General features: G+C 35.6%; 1 protein-coding gene across 1 annotated transcript in view; it reads right to left on the bottom strand.

Moving 5' to 3' along the window:
• GMNC (geminin coiled-coil domain containing) overlaps positions 1–19300 on the bottom strand; it is a 33297-nt gene extending 13997 nt beyond the window's left edge. The window contains exon 1 of the mRNA XM_032406264.1: positions 19238–19300. Within this exon, the coding sequence (XP_032262155.1) occupies positions 19238–19300 (63 nt within the window). The remainder of the gene's footprint in view (positions 1–19237) is intronic.
• Between the last annotated feature and the right edge of the window lie 905 nt (positions 19301–20205).

Below are 20205 nucleotides of genomic sequence, written 5' to 3'. Positions count from 1 at the left end.
ATACATTATATGTTAAAAAAAAAAAGAAGAAGAAGAAGATAGCAAGAAGGGAAAAATGAAGGGGAGGAAATCGGAGGGGAAGACAAACCATGAGAAACTATGGACTCTGAGAAACAAACTGAGGGTTCTAGAGGGGAGGGGGGTGGGGGAATGGGTTAGCCTGGTGATGGGTATTAAAGAGGGCACGTACTGAATGGAGCACTGGGTGTTATACACAAACAATGAATCATGGAACACTACATCAAAAACTAATGATGTAATGTATGGTGATTAACATAACAATAAAATTAAAAAAAACAATCTGAGAAAATACCAAGAATTGTAATTGCTATGAAATTAATAATGCCAAATGCCATTAGAATGAATACAGAGAAGCATTCGAATATGAATAAAGTACCATGCCAGCAATAAAGTAAAACTCCAAAATCCTTAGAGGGCAATGGTGAACACAGTTTTTGCTTCATCCAACCAGAAGCCTTACTGGCTGCCACCTTTGGAACAGCAGGGTTAGCACTGCATGACCAAATCATAGCCAATCTTAAACATACAAAGAAATTTTAATAGCTTCATTTATAGGTGAAGTCATTTATAGTCAATAAGCAAGCAAATTGACTAAGCTCTTTAAAAAACAGTTTACCATCCTAGCATACACTTGGTAAAAACTCAGGTTGGATATAGTAGAAGTTGCATCTTTTAAAAATTTTTATTAGCAATTATTCTTTGCATATTCTTTGCATATTCTATCTTTGTACATGTTTTTATATTTGCATATATACACGTGCATGTATCTGGAGAAATCCCTGAGGCCCACTGCTTTGAAATACTTGCAGATGGCAGTGTAAAGGTGTTGGGAAACAAAGACTCATTCTCCACTCCAGGCTTTTCTATACAAGGGCAATGATTCCCACAAAAACAGATTTATTTGACTGATGAAATTGGAAGAAGAGGGGCGCCTGGGTAGCTCAGTCGCTAAGCGTCTGCCTTCGGCTCAGGTCATGATCCCAGGGTCCTGGAATCAAGCCCTGCATTTGGCTCCCTGCTCAGCGGGAAGCCTGCTTCTCCCTCTCCCACTCCCTCTGCTTGTGTTCCCTCTCTCTCTGTGTTTCTCTCTGTCAAATAAATAAATAAAATCTTAAAAAAAATTGGAAGAAGAAAAGGAAATGTGTTTTCCACATTAATGTCAACATCTACAGCATCTTCCCCTGGAGAAAGCTTTCAGGGAAGGCTCTGTCCCAGTTAGACAGCGTCATCTGGGGGTTGGCTGGTCAGTGTCACCTGTGATAGGGCAATTAAATCTATAGTATTCAGAAATGCATATTAGGAAGCCTATTAAAACTACAAATGTAAGTCATGTTTGACAAGTAAACTTCTTGAAGTGATAAAGGTAACATTTATTTCCATGTGCCTGCCTTTTGTGTCTGTTGCTTGTTTCTTAACATAGTAGAGAAAGAAAGGAGTGTGATTATATGTAAAGAAATATATGAAGAAATAATTGTATGCTATGTAATAAAATATAATTAATCAGGAGAAAAAATATACATGGAATTCAGCCATATGCAAATATATTTTGAGAAGTTTAAACTATCCATATATTTTGTCAGCAAGCACAAAAATTTTTATAAAAGAAATAAATTTGAACAAAAATCATGTACAACTTTGTTCATCTTATCAGTATAAAAAACACTTGTAAAAACTTTCTAAACATCCAATAATAAGAAACTCTTTCATTAAATTGCAGTATGTCCATATCATGGATTGCATATCCATAGAAAATGTTTTTGGAAAAAGTTAAAGATATGGACAAACAATATTATATTAAATGTATTAAAAGCATACAAGCATATTTATATAAATGAAATAAAGAGAAAATATACTAACATATTAATGATGTTTGTGGTTTTGTAAGGGAAGTGTGATTATTATTCTATTTTCACCTTCCTGCATATTCCTGAAATTTTAAAGGAAACATGTTTTGCTTTCATAATCAGAAAAAAGTTATCCAAATATATATGAAATCATACAGATGATTTCAGGTTTAGATCCCTTATCAGTGTTCAAGTTAAAGGTAAAAGTCACCAAATTGAGCTTCCTCCCACATTGATGCCTGTGAAAACTTGAGATTGTAAGCAGACCAGGATTTCTAGAAAATTAAAAAAAAAATACACAGTTAACGTAGATGACAATATCTTGCATAAAATGTAAAATTTAAAAAATAAATTAAAGAATATAAGGAGGAAATTGTCCAAAAAGTGGGCAATCAGAAGAGAAGAAGAATGTGAAAACTGGTTCACTAAATCCTCTATTTTATCGAGGCTAATAAACCGTGAGTTAAGTGTATTGCTTTTGCTGTTTGTGGAACAAAGTTTGGTCTCATCTTTTGTTCTTCGAAAGTTAGCCATTTCCCTACAGGCATGATGCTTGCATTATTTCTTTTACATTAGAAATACGATTATGTTCTAGCTGAAAATATATGTATGGAACAGAGAAAGTCCTACATAGTTGATGACCCTCAAGAATCACTTTTTCTATGTAAAGGCAGAGGTCAAAACAGAAACATAAAAATTACAGGGATATAGCTTTACGTTCAATAGTTAAAGCTCCTTCTAATAGAGTTGTCAAAAAAGAAAGTTTCTCTTGGGCATTTGTGGGTTCTCCAACCCTGGAGATACTCCTTAAAAGGTCAGAAAGTAGGGAGGTTAGTTAATGAAGGCAAGAACGGATTCCCTCAAAAAGTAAGTGAGCTTCTCTTCCATTTCATGCTGCCTTACATAAGTACTGGGGAGAAAGCACTGAACAAAATATACATAGTCTCTGTCTTAATTATGTTTGTACCCTAGGAGGAAATATTGCACACATATTTACATAAATTAAAACTGTGATAAGCACAAAAAGGGAGGAATTATAAAGTGCCTTGTGAGTGTTGAACCGCATCCCTAACCTATTTGTCCCAGGGAAAAAAAGCTAAGAGTAGACTGAGGTGTCTAGGTACATTTTCCTGAGGAATCTATATTTTAGCAAAAACTTGAAGAAAGAGTAGGAATTGAACAGGTGGAGAAGGAGAGACAAATATGCAACCAGGAAGACTCAAGAGCACCTGCAAAAGCCCTGAAACACATACCGGAAACAGAAACGTTGGTGAGTAATGGGGCTGGAGTGGTAGGTTGAGACAGAGTCATGTCAGCATCATGCTCTGTTTTAACAGCAGTGGGAAATTATTGAAAGGTTTTAACAAGGTGAGTGCAGTTAGATTTGTTTCCAAATCTTCAAATACTGGATAAAAGAATGGCCTTGCAAATTTGAGGGTCTACAAATTGAGGTGCTTCCTCCAACCAGTTATACCTTAGACAATACAGGTCCCCAAACCTTGTGTAGAACTAGCTCTCATTTAAAAACAATACAAAAATATCCTTTTTCATTCTTCCTGTATTATTCCCAAAGTTTAAGATATGTAGATTCATAATTTTTAGAATAGCAAGGTGCTTTAGACTTCATCTCATCTGATCTCTCATCTCCTAAGACACACCCAAGAGTTTTAACGAGTTGCCCAAGGCTACTTATTGTTTAATGCAAAGCTAGAATCAGAACCTGGATCTCTAAACGTCCTTCCAATCTTGCTATTAATTAATGTTGCTATTTTATGAATGATTAGTGATTGTAATAATTCTGCAGTGTTTATTAGGCAATCACATTTTAAATATGAAGTCCTGGGCTATTGTGTTTTTCTTTTATAATAATTCAGAACTGTTAAAAAGTTATTCTAATGAGTATTCTAAATAACATTAGAAAAACTTATATAATATCCTGAAATTAAAGTGCAGTTATATTAGCCATATTATGCCACTTGTTTAAGCATCATTATTTAGTCTATTTCTAACACAAAAAGCACTATATTCTTAATATTAATCTGGACTCTGGCTGCAGGAGGACTTTCTAAGCATAAAAACATTTTTTCTTTCTTTTTTAGATCTGCCCTCTTATCAACTTTCAAATATACAATACAGTATTATTAACTATAGTCACCATGCTAGACATGATATCCCCATGATTTACTTGTCTTATAACTGGAAGTTTGTACCTTTTGACCATCTTCAATCATTTGCCCACTCCCCCAACCCCTCCACCCCCCACCTCTGGCATCCACCAATCTGTTCTCTGCAACTATGAATTTGGTTTTTTGTTTGTTTGTTTTTAGATTCCTCATATTAGTGAGATCATATAGTATTTATCTTTCTCTGACTTATTTAACTTAGCATAATGCCTTCCAAGTCCATTCATATTGTCACAAATGGCAAGATTTCCTCCTTTTTATTGCTGAATAATATTCCATAAATAACATTATGAACAAAGGGCAAGGCACACAATATTGGGAAGGTTTGGTTTCCAATTCTGTGTTAAGAGCAGCTGTGAAGCTTGTCATTTCATTGAAATCATTGTATTTCATTACATATTATATTCTTTTCTCACAGTTCCCCACCCATCCCCTGGTCAGTTTTGTCTTTTATATCAAAATAAATATGTATATTGAGAATTTGGTCCAGATTTCCCTCCTTCCATTGGCTGTGTAAGTGTAGAGCCTATAGGAAGGTAAAGGTTTTCATCACACTAATTTTTACCCTTCTTCTGGTCTTCATCAACAACTTTGCGTTTCTTTAATTTCTTCTGTCTCTCCTGTTTTTTCTATGCCAGATTCTTGTATTTTTCTATCCCTTTAAGAAGTTTAAATGTTTTTCTGGAAGATGTGGAGGAAAATTCATAATAAAATATATATAGAAATAAATAAGGAAATTCTAAAATCACAATAGAAAAAATGTGCAGAAGACACGAATATTCATAGAAGAAAATAACAAATGGTTACTGATGTGTAAAATTGTTAACCTTACCAGGAATTCTAAAATGTCCACATGCAGTTTATAGATAATTTTATGGAAGTTATTTTAAAAATATGTATCATTCTTTGTTGCTTGTGTGGCAGATATATTTTTAAAAAAGAGATACAGTAGTGTTTCCATTTGCGTATGTGCTTTTAGAAACTTGCCACTCCCATCAAGACGTAAGTGTGTTTCCCTTCCTCTTGAAATTGCATGGGACTTTGGGACTGCCTCAACTAAATAAACATCACAAGGTGTTATGACTTCTTTCTTAATTTCTCTGTCTCCTCCTCTCACTACTCAACCTTGGAACCCAGCCACACTGCTACGAGAAAGACCAGGCTACAGGAGATAGGCATTCTAGTTGACAGTCTCAGGTCCCAACCTATGGGCAGTATCAAAACCAAACCACATGCGTGAGAGAGGATTCACATGATTTCAGCCTGGTCTTTTAGCCTGACCCAGGGTAGAACAGAAGTGAGCCATTCTCCTGAGCTCTGCCCTGTCCAAATTGCAGATTCCTGAGCAAAATAAATATTGTCATTTCTTTAAGCTAGGATTTCTCAGCTTCACCCTACTGATATTTTGGACAGAACAATTCCTTGTTGTGGAGGGCTATTCTGTGCATTGCAGGACATTTATGAGCATCCCTGGCCTCCTGCCTATAGTAACCCCCTTGTAAATGATGACAATCAAAAAATGTCTGTTGGGGGGTGGCAAAATCAGCCCCAACTGAGAATCACTGCTTTAAGCCACTAAGTTTTTTGTTCTTTTTTTAACTTTTTTTATTTACATCTTTTTTTATTTTATTATGTTACGTTAATCACCATACATTACATCATTAGTTTTTGATGTAGTGTTCCATGATTCATTGTTTGCGTCTAACATCCAGTGCTCCATGCAGTATGTGCCCTCTTTAATACCCATCACCAGGCTAACCCATCCCCCCACCCCCTCCCCCCTAGAACCCTCAGTTTGTTTCTCAGAGTCCATAGTCTCTCATGGTTCGTCTCCCCCTCCGATTTCTCCCCCTTCATTTTTCCCTTCCTACTATCTTCTTCTTCTTCTTTTTTTTTTTTTAACATAAAATGTATTATTTGTTTCAGAGGTGCAGGTCTGTGATTCATCAGTCTTACACAATTCACAGTGCTCACCATAGCACATACCCTCCCCAATGTCTATCACCCAGCCACCCCACCCTCCCACCCCCCACCACTCCAGCAACCCTTAGTTTGTTTCCTGAGAGTAAGAATCCCTCATATCAGTGAGATCATATAATACATGTCTTTTTCTGATTGACTTATTTCGCTCAGCATAATACCCTCTAGCTCCATCCACATCGTTGCAAACGGCAAGATTTCTTTTTTTTTGATGAAAGCCACTAAGTTTTAAGGTTATTTGTTATACAGTCATAGTGATCACTTGTCTCTCCCTGTCCTGGACATTGTCCCCCACCAACACCCCTCATATAAATAATTTATCCATGCCTGCATAATTAAATACATAGACATCTATATATAATACATGCACACATACCATGTACGGCTCTTTTTAACATTATTTTACATTTAACATCATGTTACATAAGAATAGAAAGATAGTATATAGATTTGTCCATATAATATTTCTTTTCTCACTCACTGATACGTTGTAGAAATGAAATAATGAATAATTTTAATATATTTTATTTTGTTGGCTATAAAATAATATATTGGCTAAAATATTATATTGGGCTATATAATATTATATAATATATTCAATGATTTCTCTCAAAGGATATTCAGATTATTTCCATATTTTTCCCATAAATATTATATAATAAACTTTTCCCATGCATATATCATTACATAGGAGTGATTTATTTTTTAAAGATAGGTTTCCAGGAGAGTATTTGCTGGGTCAAAGGGCTTATAGTTTTGTTTTTTTTTTTAAAGATTTTATTTATTTATTTGAGAGAGAGAGCACATGAGAGGGGGGAGGGTCAGAGGGAGAAGCAGACTCCCCTCCGAGCAGGGAGCCCGATGCAGGACTCGATCCAGGGACTCCAGGATCATGACCTGAGCCGAAGGCAGTTGCTTAACCAACTGAGCCACCCAGGTGCCCCAAGGGCTTGTAGTTTTAATAGATATTGCTAGATTGCTTCTTTTAAATTGGCTGCAATACTTCACATTTCAATTAGCAGGTTTCACCTTCTTTCATTTGTTCAGAATATTTTATGTATTCATAATTTTTACATATATACATACATATTTCATATATAATTTAATATATATTTAATACATATATTCATATAGGTCCTATTCTACTCTGCTAATTTCTAAATATTTTCAGTTGTCTATGTATGTGTGCTATTATGACTATGAGATTTTTTTTCTCTTTCCATTCCTACGTGCTTCAGGGCTAAAGAGAAAAACCACTTGTTCTTTTAATGTATGTCTTGCATCCAGACTTCTAACAAATGCTCATATTAATTTTAATAAATTTTTCTAGAATATCCTTGGATGGATACAATCATAGAAAACAGCAGAAGGAAGTGAAACTCTCTCTTTTCCAATATTAATACTAATTTGTTTCCTTACCCTATTGCTTTCAGTACACCTCCAGCCAATATTGAAAACTCATGTTAAAAGCAGGCTTCCCTAGCCAGTCTGTTGCCTTACATAAAACAATGTAAAGCTTTGCTATTTATAGCAATATGTCTTGTTTTACTTGCATAGTGAAGTATTAAATCTAATAGTTTCTTCTAATTTTGTTTGGTGTTATTATTAGAATGACCACTTAATTTTATCAAATTTCTTTTCAATATCTCTATCTAATTCACTCCTTCAATTTTTTTTGTTATTAGTAATCGTTTAAAAATTTCCACTTATTTTTTCATTTAGTTGTGGTAATTATATAATTTGCCAAAGGATCATTCATTTCTTTAGGTTCTCAAATATGTTGTCCTATAATTATGTATCATAACATTATTCTTTTAATATCCTCTGCAGTTAAGTCTTATCTCTAATCTTACATATTTTACTCCCATTCTTTTGTCCTTAAACAGGCTTATGAAGGCTTTATCATTTTTATTGGACTTCTTAAAAAAATAGTTTTTTTTTGTATTTTTTCTCAAATGTAAATAGAGGTTAGGATTGTGTCCACTTCACAGGGTTATTATGGTGAGGATTAAATGAGTAAATTTTCACAAAGTGCTTAGATTTACTCAAATTTCAAAAGAAACATAATGGAAGTTCTTATTTTAAGTATATTTTCATCAAGTTGCCAATATTCTAATATGTACTTCATGTATTTAGCTACTGTATTGTCATACAAAGGTCTATGACTGCATATCTTCCTCACAAAATGTCTTTTTAAAAAAATGTTTTATTTATTTATTTATTTGAGAGAGAGAGAAAGAGAGCAAGGGGGGCAGGGACAGAGGGAGAGGCAAAGAATCCTAAGCAGTCTCCGCAATGGGTGCGGAGCCTGAAGCGGGGTTTGATCTCATGACCCCAAGATCATGACCGGAGCCTAAATCAAGAGTCGGTGGCTTAACTGACTGAACCACCCAGGTCCCCATGTCTTTTGTTAATACATGCCAGACCACTTTCTATCTTCTTTAGTGCTTTCACTATAAAATCGACTTTCTGACATTGCTATTCCTTTCCTCTGTCTCAATTGCTTTTGCTTTAAGATTTTCATTAATTTTCATTCTGATTCTTATGAATAGCATAAAACTGATTTTTTTTAATACAGTTTAAAAACAAGTATTTTTATGGGAGACTGCAGTCCATCTCTAATTTAAGTAATAATTGATAAAACATTTGTATGCTTCATTTTGTTTTATGCTTTTATTGATTTGCTATTTTTAGCAGAATAATGTTCATTTTATTTTCATACTGATGAACATTGATCTTTCTAAGATCCAAGAAATCAGAAGAATTAGTCTTTATATTTACTTTGTTTAACTTGCTTGTTCTGTAAAGTTAACCATTTTTTAATCCAGAAAGCATTAAATACCTGTTGATGCTCACCGTTTAGAGTTACTGAAATGTTTATACATATATGTATGTATTACCATGTATTACTCAATATATATATATTACTGAAATGATTATATATATGTGTGTGTGTGTCTTTAAAACATCAATTACTGCTTATTTAAAATTTATATTTACTTTGGCATATTCCAAAGGTTTTACAATGATTATATGTAACTTTATAATTGGAAGTCTTCTGCCCCTCACCCTTTTATTTTTTAAAGAAAAGAGTTATTACATTCTATACAACAAAATAGGATTTAATACTGTGTCAGCTAAAACCATACTGCCCTCTATGGGATTTTGGCTGATTCACACTCTATTTATGTATGAATGTATGCATGCATACATGCACGTATGCATGTATATATGTGGCCCAGAGATTTGCACAATGGTATTTATCTACACAAAAGAAATCTAAATATAACGTGTACATGTGAAAGAAGTGTATGTTAAAATGGCCAAGATAGTCACATGGGCCACTAAATCAGTATCATTGTCCTCCTAATACTGAACTCAATACAATTTAATATAAAACACATGCCTGATAGAAGTGAAACCAAAAGTTTATAGAAAAAAAAAACATTGTGATTTATAATTCTTTAAAGCATTGACTTAAATATGACTAATCCATAATTTTGAAAAATAAATGGAAAAGAAAAGCATCAGTTGTAGACAAATTTGGTTTACTCTGCAATGGCTCTGTATGTCCTTTGCCCTATGTGTAGCACTTGGTAGACACACAGAGATGCATTTAATATCAGAGATGCAAAGAACATTTGAGATCCTTTGGTCCATTTCTCTCCTTTGTAGACAGAGAACTTACTAGCAGAAAGATCACGGGACTTTGCCAGGCTCACACTTGAGACCCTAGCACAGCTCTTTCTTGGATATATTTCTCCATATTTCTAGGCTAGTAGAGTCTTTCCATTACACAGAAATACCACTTTCTGTTTCTGGGCTATATAATGTCTTCCCATTCATTTCTATGTCTTTCTATATCAGAGTTTTTCTGGATCCCCTTTTCTTCTCTTTCACTGAAGTTTTCCTTTCTTCTTCTGGTTTCCCTTCAGCATTGTCTTAAATCCACTTAGCTGTTAGATTATTCAAATTTAAGAATCCACTGAGGATAATGGCATAAAAATGACATTCAAATCTCTTTCTATTTAGAATTTAAGATACACTCTATCTGTGAAGTGGGTCACACAGAATATGCACACATCTAGCTATTGAATAAAGTCAACCAAGACACATTATAGAGAATTTGCACTTTGAATTCAGACTGTGGCTTAAATCATAGCTCTGTCTCCTACTAGAAGTGAGACTGGGAGCAAATTACTAAATCCTTCTTTATAAATATATTTCTTAATTTCTTTATAAATATATTACCACACAGTTTTACATGGTTATGATTTGGAATAAATGAAATAATATGTGTAAAGATGCTAGTACCCTGCTCCTGTCATTTACTGGGCACTTAATAGTTTCCAAAGTAATCAAATATTTAATGAGAACCCAAAAATCCATTTATCATACATTAATCCTATCAAAAGTTAAGGGAGCATTTGCTTCATTATCAACAAAAATATCTTCACCTACTTAGTGTATTACCTTTGCACTCCGATTGATGTTTTCTGATGTCCTGAAATTCTGAATGTTAAAATTGTTTAATTGATCGATATTTCCTTTATGGTAATTCTTTTGTGTCCTGTTTTAAAAATCTTTGGCTACCCCAAATCTTTGGCTACCCCAAATCTTTGGCTACCCTTATCTTTTCTTCTGAAGGTTTTGTTGTCTTACTTTGTGCATTTATATCTGAAGTCTATCTGATGTAACGTTTTATTGTGTTAGGTAGAGGTTAAGATTCATCTTTCTCCACAGAGATATCCACTTGATTCAGTATTTTTGTTAAGATGATTGAAATCTTTCTCCATTGCACTTTAGTGTTACCATTTTCACAAGTCATAAATCAAGTGATCATATATTTGAGTTTAACTTATATTTCCTATTCTGTTCAATTCATCTTGTTTTTGTTTGTTTTTTGCTTCGGTAATGCATTGTCTTAATCACTATAATTTTATACTAAGTTTTGAAATCTTATCTTTTGTTCTCAAAAGATATCCAGGCTAGGAGCACCTGGGTGGCTCAGTCAGTTAAGCTTCTGACTCTTGATTTCAGCTCAGGTCAGGATCTCAGGGTCAGGAGATAAAGCCCCGCATCCAGCTCTGCCCTGGGCATAGAGCCTGCTTAAGATTCTCTCTCCCCCTCCTTTTGTCCTCCACCTCTCGCACTCTCTTTCTCTCAATCTCTCTCTCTTAAAAAAAAAAAAAATATCTGGACTATTCTTGGCCATTTGCATTTCAATGTCAGCTTGTCAATTTCCTCCAAAGACTGCTGGGTTTTGGTTGGGATTATATTGAATCTCTTTATCATTTTTGGAAGAATTGTTATCCTAATAACATTGTGTCTTATAAACATGAACATAGGGTATCCAAATGCAAAATTTTAATAAGTGCCCTTCAAGACAGAAAGGATATGAGTCAAAATCCATAAAAAGCATAGGGGTTAGAACTTCAATAAGTAGAGGGGCTAATTAGTGATAAAAAGATGTGGAAAACTGATGTGACACAACTCTTGAGAGAAGATTAAGAAAGTATCTACTTGGTAATTTCTATTTTTCTCTACAAAGAAGGACACAATAAATCCATTGAGAGATAGAGATACAGGCTTGTAGAAAGCTATGAAGGTTAAAAATTGCCACAGAAGGAAAAGAGAGCAAGCACCATCAGCTCTAGGGTTCAGATAAAGAGAAAGACCATGGGTGTATAGTAACTAAATAATGTGATCAGTAACATAGGAGTAGAGACAGATCAAAAGGATGTATGGATTGATCTATGTTTGATGGTTTGTTGAAAAGTTTGTTTTTTGTTTTTGTTTTTGTTTTTTAAAGATTTTATTTATTTGACAGAGAGAGACACAGCGAGAGAGAGAACACAAGCAGGGGGAGTGGGAGAGGGAGAAGCAGGCTTCCTGCGGAGCAGGGAGCCTGATGCGGGGCTCGATCCCAGGACCCTGGGATCATGACCTGAGCCGAAGGCAGACGCTTAATGACTGAGCCACCCAGGTGCCCTAGTTGAAAAGTTTTATAGGAACTTCAATATAGTGACAGATTTGAAGGTTTTGGTAAAGGAGTGGTAGGAGTGTTGGATCATAAAGGAAAAATGTCTCAAGAGAACTGAAAGAATTGGGGAGAACAGTTGAGAAACTAGATGCCTTATGGAAGGCAGAAATCAAACATAGTAAGAATAAGTGAGCAAAATACTGGAAAGATGTGGATTATTGTCAGATAATGTGACAAGATGAAGTTATGAAAGATGTCCCAAAGCTAATTAAATGTATTTTGATCTCTTCCTCTTGAATACAGTGTAGAACTTACTTTAGCCATCCCTTCAGAGTACTCGTTTGTAGAATAATTTGCTGGATTTGGGTCCCTCTTATGACTAAATGAATGCTTCTGGGTAGGATGGTGAGTGTGGGTAAGAAAGGGAAGCTGTGGCAAAGAGTGAAAACAATCAACAATATTTGATGTAATTAGAGCTTTTATAATGTGGTTTAGAGATGAGGTGGTTATTCCACTGTGTTTTAAAAAGTAGAGAAATGGAGGGGTGCGTGGATGGCTCAGTCGGTTAAGCTTCTGACTTCTGCTTGGGTCATGATCTCAGGGTCCTCATTCAGTGGGGAGTCCTCACTCTGTATTGGGCTACCTGTTCTGCAGGGAGTCTGTTTGTCCCTCTTCCTCTGCTCCTTCCCCCCCCCCCCCCCGCCCCATGCTTTCTCTCTCTCTTTCAAATAAATAAAACCTTTAAAAAAATAAAAAGTAGGAAAATGGAATCTTGAAGGAAATATTATTTGCCATAGGGGTAGAATTGCAATTTGAACTTAGATCTCTTGTGTGTCGCATCTTCCACCAGGGTGGGTGTACCCATCATACTTTCCTTGTACTTTGCAAGTAGGTATCATATATCTTAAAGCACGATAGAGTCATTCGCTGGTTGGAAAAATGTTTATAGCATTTTAGTTTTAATGGTATTCCAATTAGATTTATAAAATTTTCATAGGTATAACTCTGTGAGATTCACAAAAATACAGGAATCAAGGGTGCCTGTGTGGCTCAGTCGGTTAAGCTTCTGCCTTCGGCTCAGGTCATGATCCCAGGGTCCTGGGATGAGTCCTGGATCAGGCTCCTTGCTCAGTGGGGCGCCTGCTTCTCTCTCTCCCTTTGCCCTTCCCCCCAACTTGTGCTTTTTATTGCTAATAAATAAATAAAATCTTTCATAAATATAGGAATCATACAATATTGTATATACTATCTTAAATATAGCAACTTGCTAAGAGATATGATGGAGAACCTTTGCTGGGAATGCTCTGATGCTTTATTTGTTTCTCTTTTACCAGTGGGCCAATAGGACTGCCCACTGATGAGAGTTTTTTATAAAAATAAGATGAGACAATGCATGTGAAAGTACCCAGAACAGTGCATGGCACAGGTTTGGCTCTCAGTATAATTTACTTATTTGGTATTTAACTTCATCTATGATAATGATGATGAAAATTGAAGATGAGGTGGAGAATGAAATTCCTATGAAGTCCTTTTTATTTTTAAAAGGGACTTTACAGCAGTGTGATGCAAATGATGAGAGTGGTTATAGATAGATTCAGTAGAGGCAACCACAGTTCATTTATTTCCAAGTCCCTACCATTCTTGTCCGGCACAGACCAGCTCAATTAATGAGTAAATAAGCCAGTCTTAAGGAGTTTTGTAATTCCATCCCATGAAATATATTATAGAGACTGAGAAATTCTCATCCATTTACATGCTCTTCCCCAAACATATCTAGCACTTTCTTAATTCACTGCTCATACTATTTGTTCCATGTGGCAGCTTTTTCTCTAAAACATTTTTATCTTTCTGTCAAGTTGCTGTTCAAGATGTATCTTCTTTGTTCACTCACCTTCTACACCAGTATCATGGGTGAGGAGGAACTCATATGTAAGGTACCTGGCAATATTGGGAACACATCACTAGAGTGCTTAGTACCTGGCAATATTGGGAACACATCACTAGAGTGCTCCAGCATCACATTCCATCATTTCTAAGGCATAGAAAAGGCTGGAATTAAAAGGTACTAGACACGATATGTTCCTATCTTCTCTTCCATACTTTTGTGTTTTGCCCATGAGACCATGACCTCCCCAGTGCACATCTCTACCCCTACAGCACACTATCACATTCAATGCTCATTAACAAGAAATAGTTAAATATTTTATGCAGACTAATCCTAGCAATAGTATGCAGAGAAAAGTCATACTCAGGGATAAAGTAACTAGGGTGTTTCAAACTTGACATTTTTAGGGGTAATTCTTGGAGTATTTTCCAGAGGAGCCTTGCCCTTTATACATTTTCAGGGAAGGATGAAGAGACCAAAAGTTGCAGATTCTATTCAATGATAATATATGAGGACTGTTTTTAGCTTAGCTCACACCACCACTGCCAGTCCATCATCATGAACTGGTGTGGGGTGGAAAATCAATGTTTCTTGCTTGTTAATGACATTTGCATGTTCTGCATTATCAGTAAACTCTACTGAGACAGGTGACAAGAATAAAAATAATTGCTAGGTAACAACTTTTTTTTTTTTTAAAGATTTTATTTATTTGACAGAGAGAGACACAGCAAGAGAGGGAACACAAGCAGGGGGAGTGGGAGAGGGAGAAGCATGCTTCCCGCAGAGCAGGGAGCCCAATGTGGGGCTCGATCCCAGGACCCTGGGATCATGACCCAAGCTGAAGGCAGACGCTTAACGACTGAACCACCCAGGTGCCCCTAGGTGACAACTTTTAATAAGTGGGAAATGAGTAGCTAAATTTCATTAGTGATCTTGTTTTCAGAACCACAAATAAAATATTTTAAGAATATTTCCAATCACCTACCAATGAATTCTGAAGTATGTTAAATCTTAACTCATCATCCTTCTCCCCCATCCCTGGGTTTCTCTTCTTTAAAGAACTATGATTCCTTTGCCCTTTTTGCTAACTTTCTTTTTTTCTCCTTTATCTCCTTTATCCCAATGGCTCTTTCCTCATTTTTATATCTTTTCCATTTAAAAGAAATCCCACAGTCGAGCCCCACATTGAGCTCCGGGCTCCGTGGGAAGCCTGCTTCTCCCTCTCCCACTCCCCCTGCTTGTGTTTCCTCTCTTGCTGTGTCTCTCTCTGTCAAATAAATAAATAAAATCTTAAAAAAAAAAAAAAGAAATCCCACATCTTCAAAACTCCTTACTTATATTTCGCTCTGGGCCTGCTTGACCCAAATGCAAGTCTGCAGGCCAGAATAGATTTTTCTGGGAACTCTGAGTCAGGAGACCTGAGTTCTACTACATGATAAATACTGTTGACTTTCAGTGTGACCTTAGACAAGGCACTTTCTTACTGGACATTTAGTTTTCCAATTTGTAAACAGAATGGATACTGGGGTTGATGATCTCCGTGGTCCCACAGAGCCAAGTTAGAGGAGACAATCTAAAATTCTCACATCCGTGTGTCTCTCAAATCCTCTGCCAGTGAGCTGTTGCATCCTTCAGACACTAGAGGGGGCTTCCTGAAGACTTTTTTAATGGAGCCAGATTTAAGTAAGGGATATGTGTCTCTTAATAATAGTCCACATTCTGATTGAGAATTGTGATTCTACTTTTTACTTTAAAATAAACGTGAAAAAATATGTTTCAGCAAATATGACATTTGGTATTAATATGACTTTCTAGCATGAGGCTAATTTAATTTGCTTTAAATACCAACCAGGTCTAGAATAGTCTATCCTTCAAATTTGTGGACGTAAGAGGAAGCAGTTTTAGAAGCCAATGGAAGAGAAGTACAATCATAAGAGTAGGATTCTGAAAGCCATTATTCACAACTAAGATACTTTTTTGTTTGATGGTATTATAAAGGAGAGTTATGATGTCCCTGTGTACTTTTTGAAGAACATGCTATAAAAAATAAAGAAGTGCAATTTGATAAAGACCCATTTCAAATTAAAATGTTATGAGCTTATTTCTTAAATCCCCAAAAAAGCAGTTTTGGGAAGTTTGTGAACAAATAAAGATCTACCAATCTTCCTAGGCCCTGGGTGGCACAGTTAGTTAAGTGACTGACTCTTGGTTTGGCTCAGGTCTGATCTTGGGGTAGTGAGATCAGCCTGCTTCTGGCTCCAGACACTCCACACGGAGTCTGCTTGGGTTTCTCTCTCCCTCTCCTTCTGCTCCTCACCCCTGCATGTTCTCTCTCTCAAATAAATGAATAAATCTTTTAAAAAGAGAGAGAGAGATCTACCCATGCTCCTATGGATAAGATAGGTTAAGATGAAAAGTTAATTAGTATTTTTATTTTTATTAAGAAATAGTCCAACATATCTGTAGATCGAGAAGAGCTAACAATCTGATTCTTTGCTGCTTTTAAAAACTACTTTCTTATGCTCTTGAATCCTTTAGGTTTTATCTTTGATATTCTTATATATCAGTATGTCTTTAAGATGTTGAGATTTTTTTTCCCTGTAAGGCTTGAAACTCTACCAAGCTTTTCAGTCTAAGATCTTATGGCTTCAATATAAGGAATTCTCAGTTATTCTTTTAATTTACTGCTTTCTTTGCATTATTTTCCTTCATTACTTGTATTCCTAGTATGAAAGTACTGACATGTCTCTGCCTAACATCCATATCAATATTAGGCAGTATCATTCTCTTATCTAATTCTTTCAGTTTTTTTTTACTTCAGCTATTAAATTTTTGACAACCAATATCTCTAATTCTTGCTTCTTGTTTTCTAACATCCTCCCTTAGAATTCAAAGAATATTTATATCCATGTTTTAAATATTTGTTTTTTTCTGTTCCATTAGCTCTATCTTCTCTAGTATCAGATAATACATTTTTTATCTCCCAGAATGTTTACACTCCTCAGAAGGTGCATGGATTTTTACTGTGAACTCATTATCATTCCCATGAAGCTATCAGCTGCCATTTCTGACTATAATATTTCAAGGTTGAGATGGTTGTAGTTTTGTTCTATTTGTTAAGTGTGACTCTGCATTTGTTCTCCTTGTCTTTTCTGATCTGTAAAGGTTTTGATGTGGGAACATCAGCCAGGACCTCGTATTTTGATAATGTTTGTGTAAAGATGACAAGCCAGTGACTTATAGGATAATATTTCATTTCCTATTCAGGTATGGAAATTATGTTAACATTTAATGTTTGTTCTCCCCTCTCTCTCACTCCACTCCCATTTTCAAAATGCTGTTCCTCCAGTTTGGAACACTGTTTTTTTCTGAAATCCATAAAGTCCATATATTACTGGGTGTTAGTAAAATAGATAATATACTTGAGTTCTTGATGAATAAAAATGACAAAGATCTTATATAAGAATGTAAAAAATGCTACAGACATTTTGATTAATCAAATTTAACTAATTACATAATGTCTGTGTGAAAAAATACAGATTAGGTATAAGAAGACTAAAAGTAAACTGAAAAGATTTGGATTTAAATCCTAGGTCTGGTTTTTATTAACAGTTTGACCTTGGTTAAGTTCTAAGACCTCAGGACTTCAGTTTTTAAATTTGTAATATATGAATAATAATTTGTTTCTTCTCCTGAGCTTACTTGCTAAGGGAGTGTACACACATACAAAAATAATATGCCAATGAGGAAACGAGTGTGTGTGTATGTGTGTGTGTGTGCACATGCATGTGCTAATTTGGGTGTTCACCTGATAAACTCCAACACAGGGTTACTCCAGTAAAATATGAAGAGAGAATGTACTTAGGACTGGATATCTAAGTGAGATTTCTTTAAATCTAGAATGGCTATTTTGTGGAACAACTTCCACTTATTCAACTAATGACATGATTGTTTATAGCTGCTCTCCTTCACCTTGTAGCACAGACAGAAGAGAGAGAGTAAATGTATGGCCTGCACTGCAAAGTTAGACCCTCATAACTATGTGACTAGCTGTGTTTTTCACATGGGAATAGGAAGTATAAAGATTTTGGCGCCTGATTTCAAGAAGTTAAAGAGAAAGCAGGGCATTTGCCTCCTTCTTACAGAAAAGAAACTGCCTACCAGCAAAATATGAGCTGACTCATGTTCAGTACAGTCAATGACCAACTCCTCTTCTTATGGGCAGACACAAGAAAGGGACTGAAGAAAGAAGTTAGAATTGTCGACAGAAGTGTCCTTCTCTAGGGTTAAGGCAGATACATGAGAAGAGAAAAGAGAAGAGAAGAGGAGGGGAGGGGAGGGGAGGGGAGGGGAAGGGAGGGGAGAGGAGAGGAGGGGAGGGGAGGGGAGGGGAGGGGAGAGGAGAGGAGAGGAGAGGAGAGGAGAAGAGAAGAGAAGAGAAGAGAAGAGAAGAGAAGAGAAGAGAAGAGAAGAGAGAAGAGAAGAGAAGAGAAGATGAGATCTCTTTTTTTCTTTCAACAAGAGTGACAAATTAAGCAACATGAAAAGTGCTTGGCAAAGTAGAAATCGCAAAACAAAATTGAGAGATTTACTATATTAAAGCATTTGTTTAAAATCATTTTGTGCTCCAGAAATGACAATTTTTTCAAAGTTGCTTTGTGTAAAGTGATTATCACTCTTGTGGAAGCATGGTAGACACTCACTACATGGTATTTTCTTATTAGAATTTCTACTAGATGTAATGATCTGACAACTCCATTTAATCCTGTCAACAAAATATGTACAATTCATAGGACTTTCTTAAATTAAAATCCTTGTTAGTAATAGTCATAATACTAGTATTAGTCGTAATTAGTATTAGTCATAATACTAAGGGTACTTCAGTTTGAAAATCATAGGTTTATAATTCAATTTACTATAATATATATTAAGCATTAATATAGTTTTCAATTATTCATCTTAACTTTATTGTTAATGACATCTCTTTGCTCACGATTTTCTTTTTCTCAAAATACCTCCTTCTCTTGTGTACCAGGATACCACAAGTCCTCTTCCTCTTCAATCTATCTGTGACTTCAGAATCTCTATTGCCAACTCCTCTTCTAGCAGACCACTGGAATTGCTCAAGCTTTCAGTCTCATCACTTTTGTTAGTCTACAAATTTTTCTGGAGCAAACTGATCTACCGCCATAGTTTCAATGATTTTCTACATCTTGATGACTTCAAAATTTATATATTTAGCCTGAGCAATTCTTGGAATCTCAAGGACTGTATATTTATTGCATTCTTGCTATCTCCTACTTGCTATCTTGGAGGTAGCACAGGCACAACTTGTCCAAACCTGAACGCAACTGTTGCTATCCTTCTCAACCTTCTCCAGGTCGATAAAGGGTAACACCACCATTCTGCCGCTCCAGCCAGAATCTATCAAGGAATTCATACTTGACTCCTCCCTCACCCTCACCTTCTACTGTCAGTCATGAAGTCTCAATCCTAAATGACTTCCTAAGACTCCAATTATTTCCATTCCCACCCCACCACCATGGTCCAAGCTTCTGTCATTTTTTTATCTTGGACAATTCAGTTTTTAGCCTTGCTGAACTCACTCTTTAACCTTGCTGAACTCAGAGATTAGTGAGTAATCTCTAGCAATTTACTGGCCCTTTAATAAAACTAGAAATCAGAATATAAACCAAAGCCAATACACCTGAAAAAAGTAAAGCCCATGTCTACATGTCTAAGTAATAAATAAGCTAAAGAAAAAAATCACAACAAATATCATAAAAGGTTTAGAACCGAATAAAATAATTTTGCATAAAAATGTGTGTGAAATAAAGATTTAGAATTGTGATTCACAAGCTTAAATGAAAATACTGGGAAACAAGAAAAATCACACATTAACCTTTTAATCTAAAAAAAAAAAAAAAACCCAGAATAAAGTAGAATTTTAAAAAGTAGAAGAAAAGGAATTATAAAGAAAGAAAAGGAGTAATTACAACAAAGAACTGAAAAAATATCTGGTTAATCAACAAGCTCAATAGTAATTTTTTGAAAGAAACTAATCCAATAGACATATATAGGTCCATACTGGGGTGCCTCGGTGGCTCAGTCAGTTAAGCTTCCAACTCTTGATTTCTGCTCAGGTCATGATCTCAGGGTCCTGAGATTGAGCCCCATGTCAGGTTCCATGCTCAGTTGGAAGTCTGCTTAAGATTCTCTCTTTCCAGGGCACCTGCATGACTTCAACTCAGGTCATGATCTCAGGGTCCTTGGATGGAGCCCTGCTTAGTTGGTTGGTCAGGGCTCTGC

Source organism: Phoca vitulina, unplaced genomic scaffold (genome assembly GCF_004348235.1).
Source record: "Phoca vitulina isolate PV1807 unplaced genomic scaffold, GSC_HSeal_1.0 scaffold8, whole genome shotgun sequence".
Lineage (NCBI taxonomy): Eukaryota > Metazoa > Chordata > Mammalia > Carnivora > Phocidae > Phoca > Phoca vitulina.
Note: the sequence above shows the minus strand (reverse complement) of the source record. Positions and strands in the feature narration are given on the sequence as shown.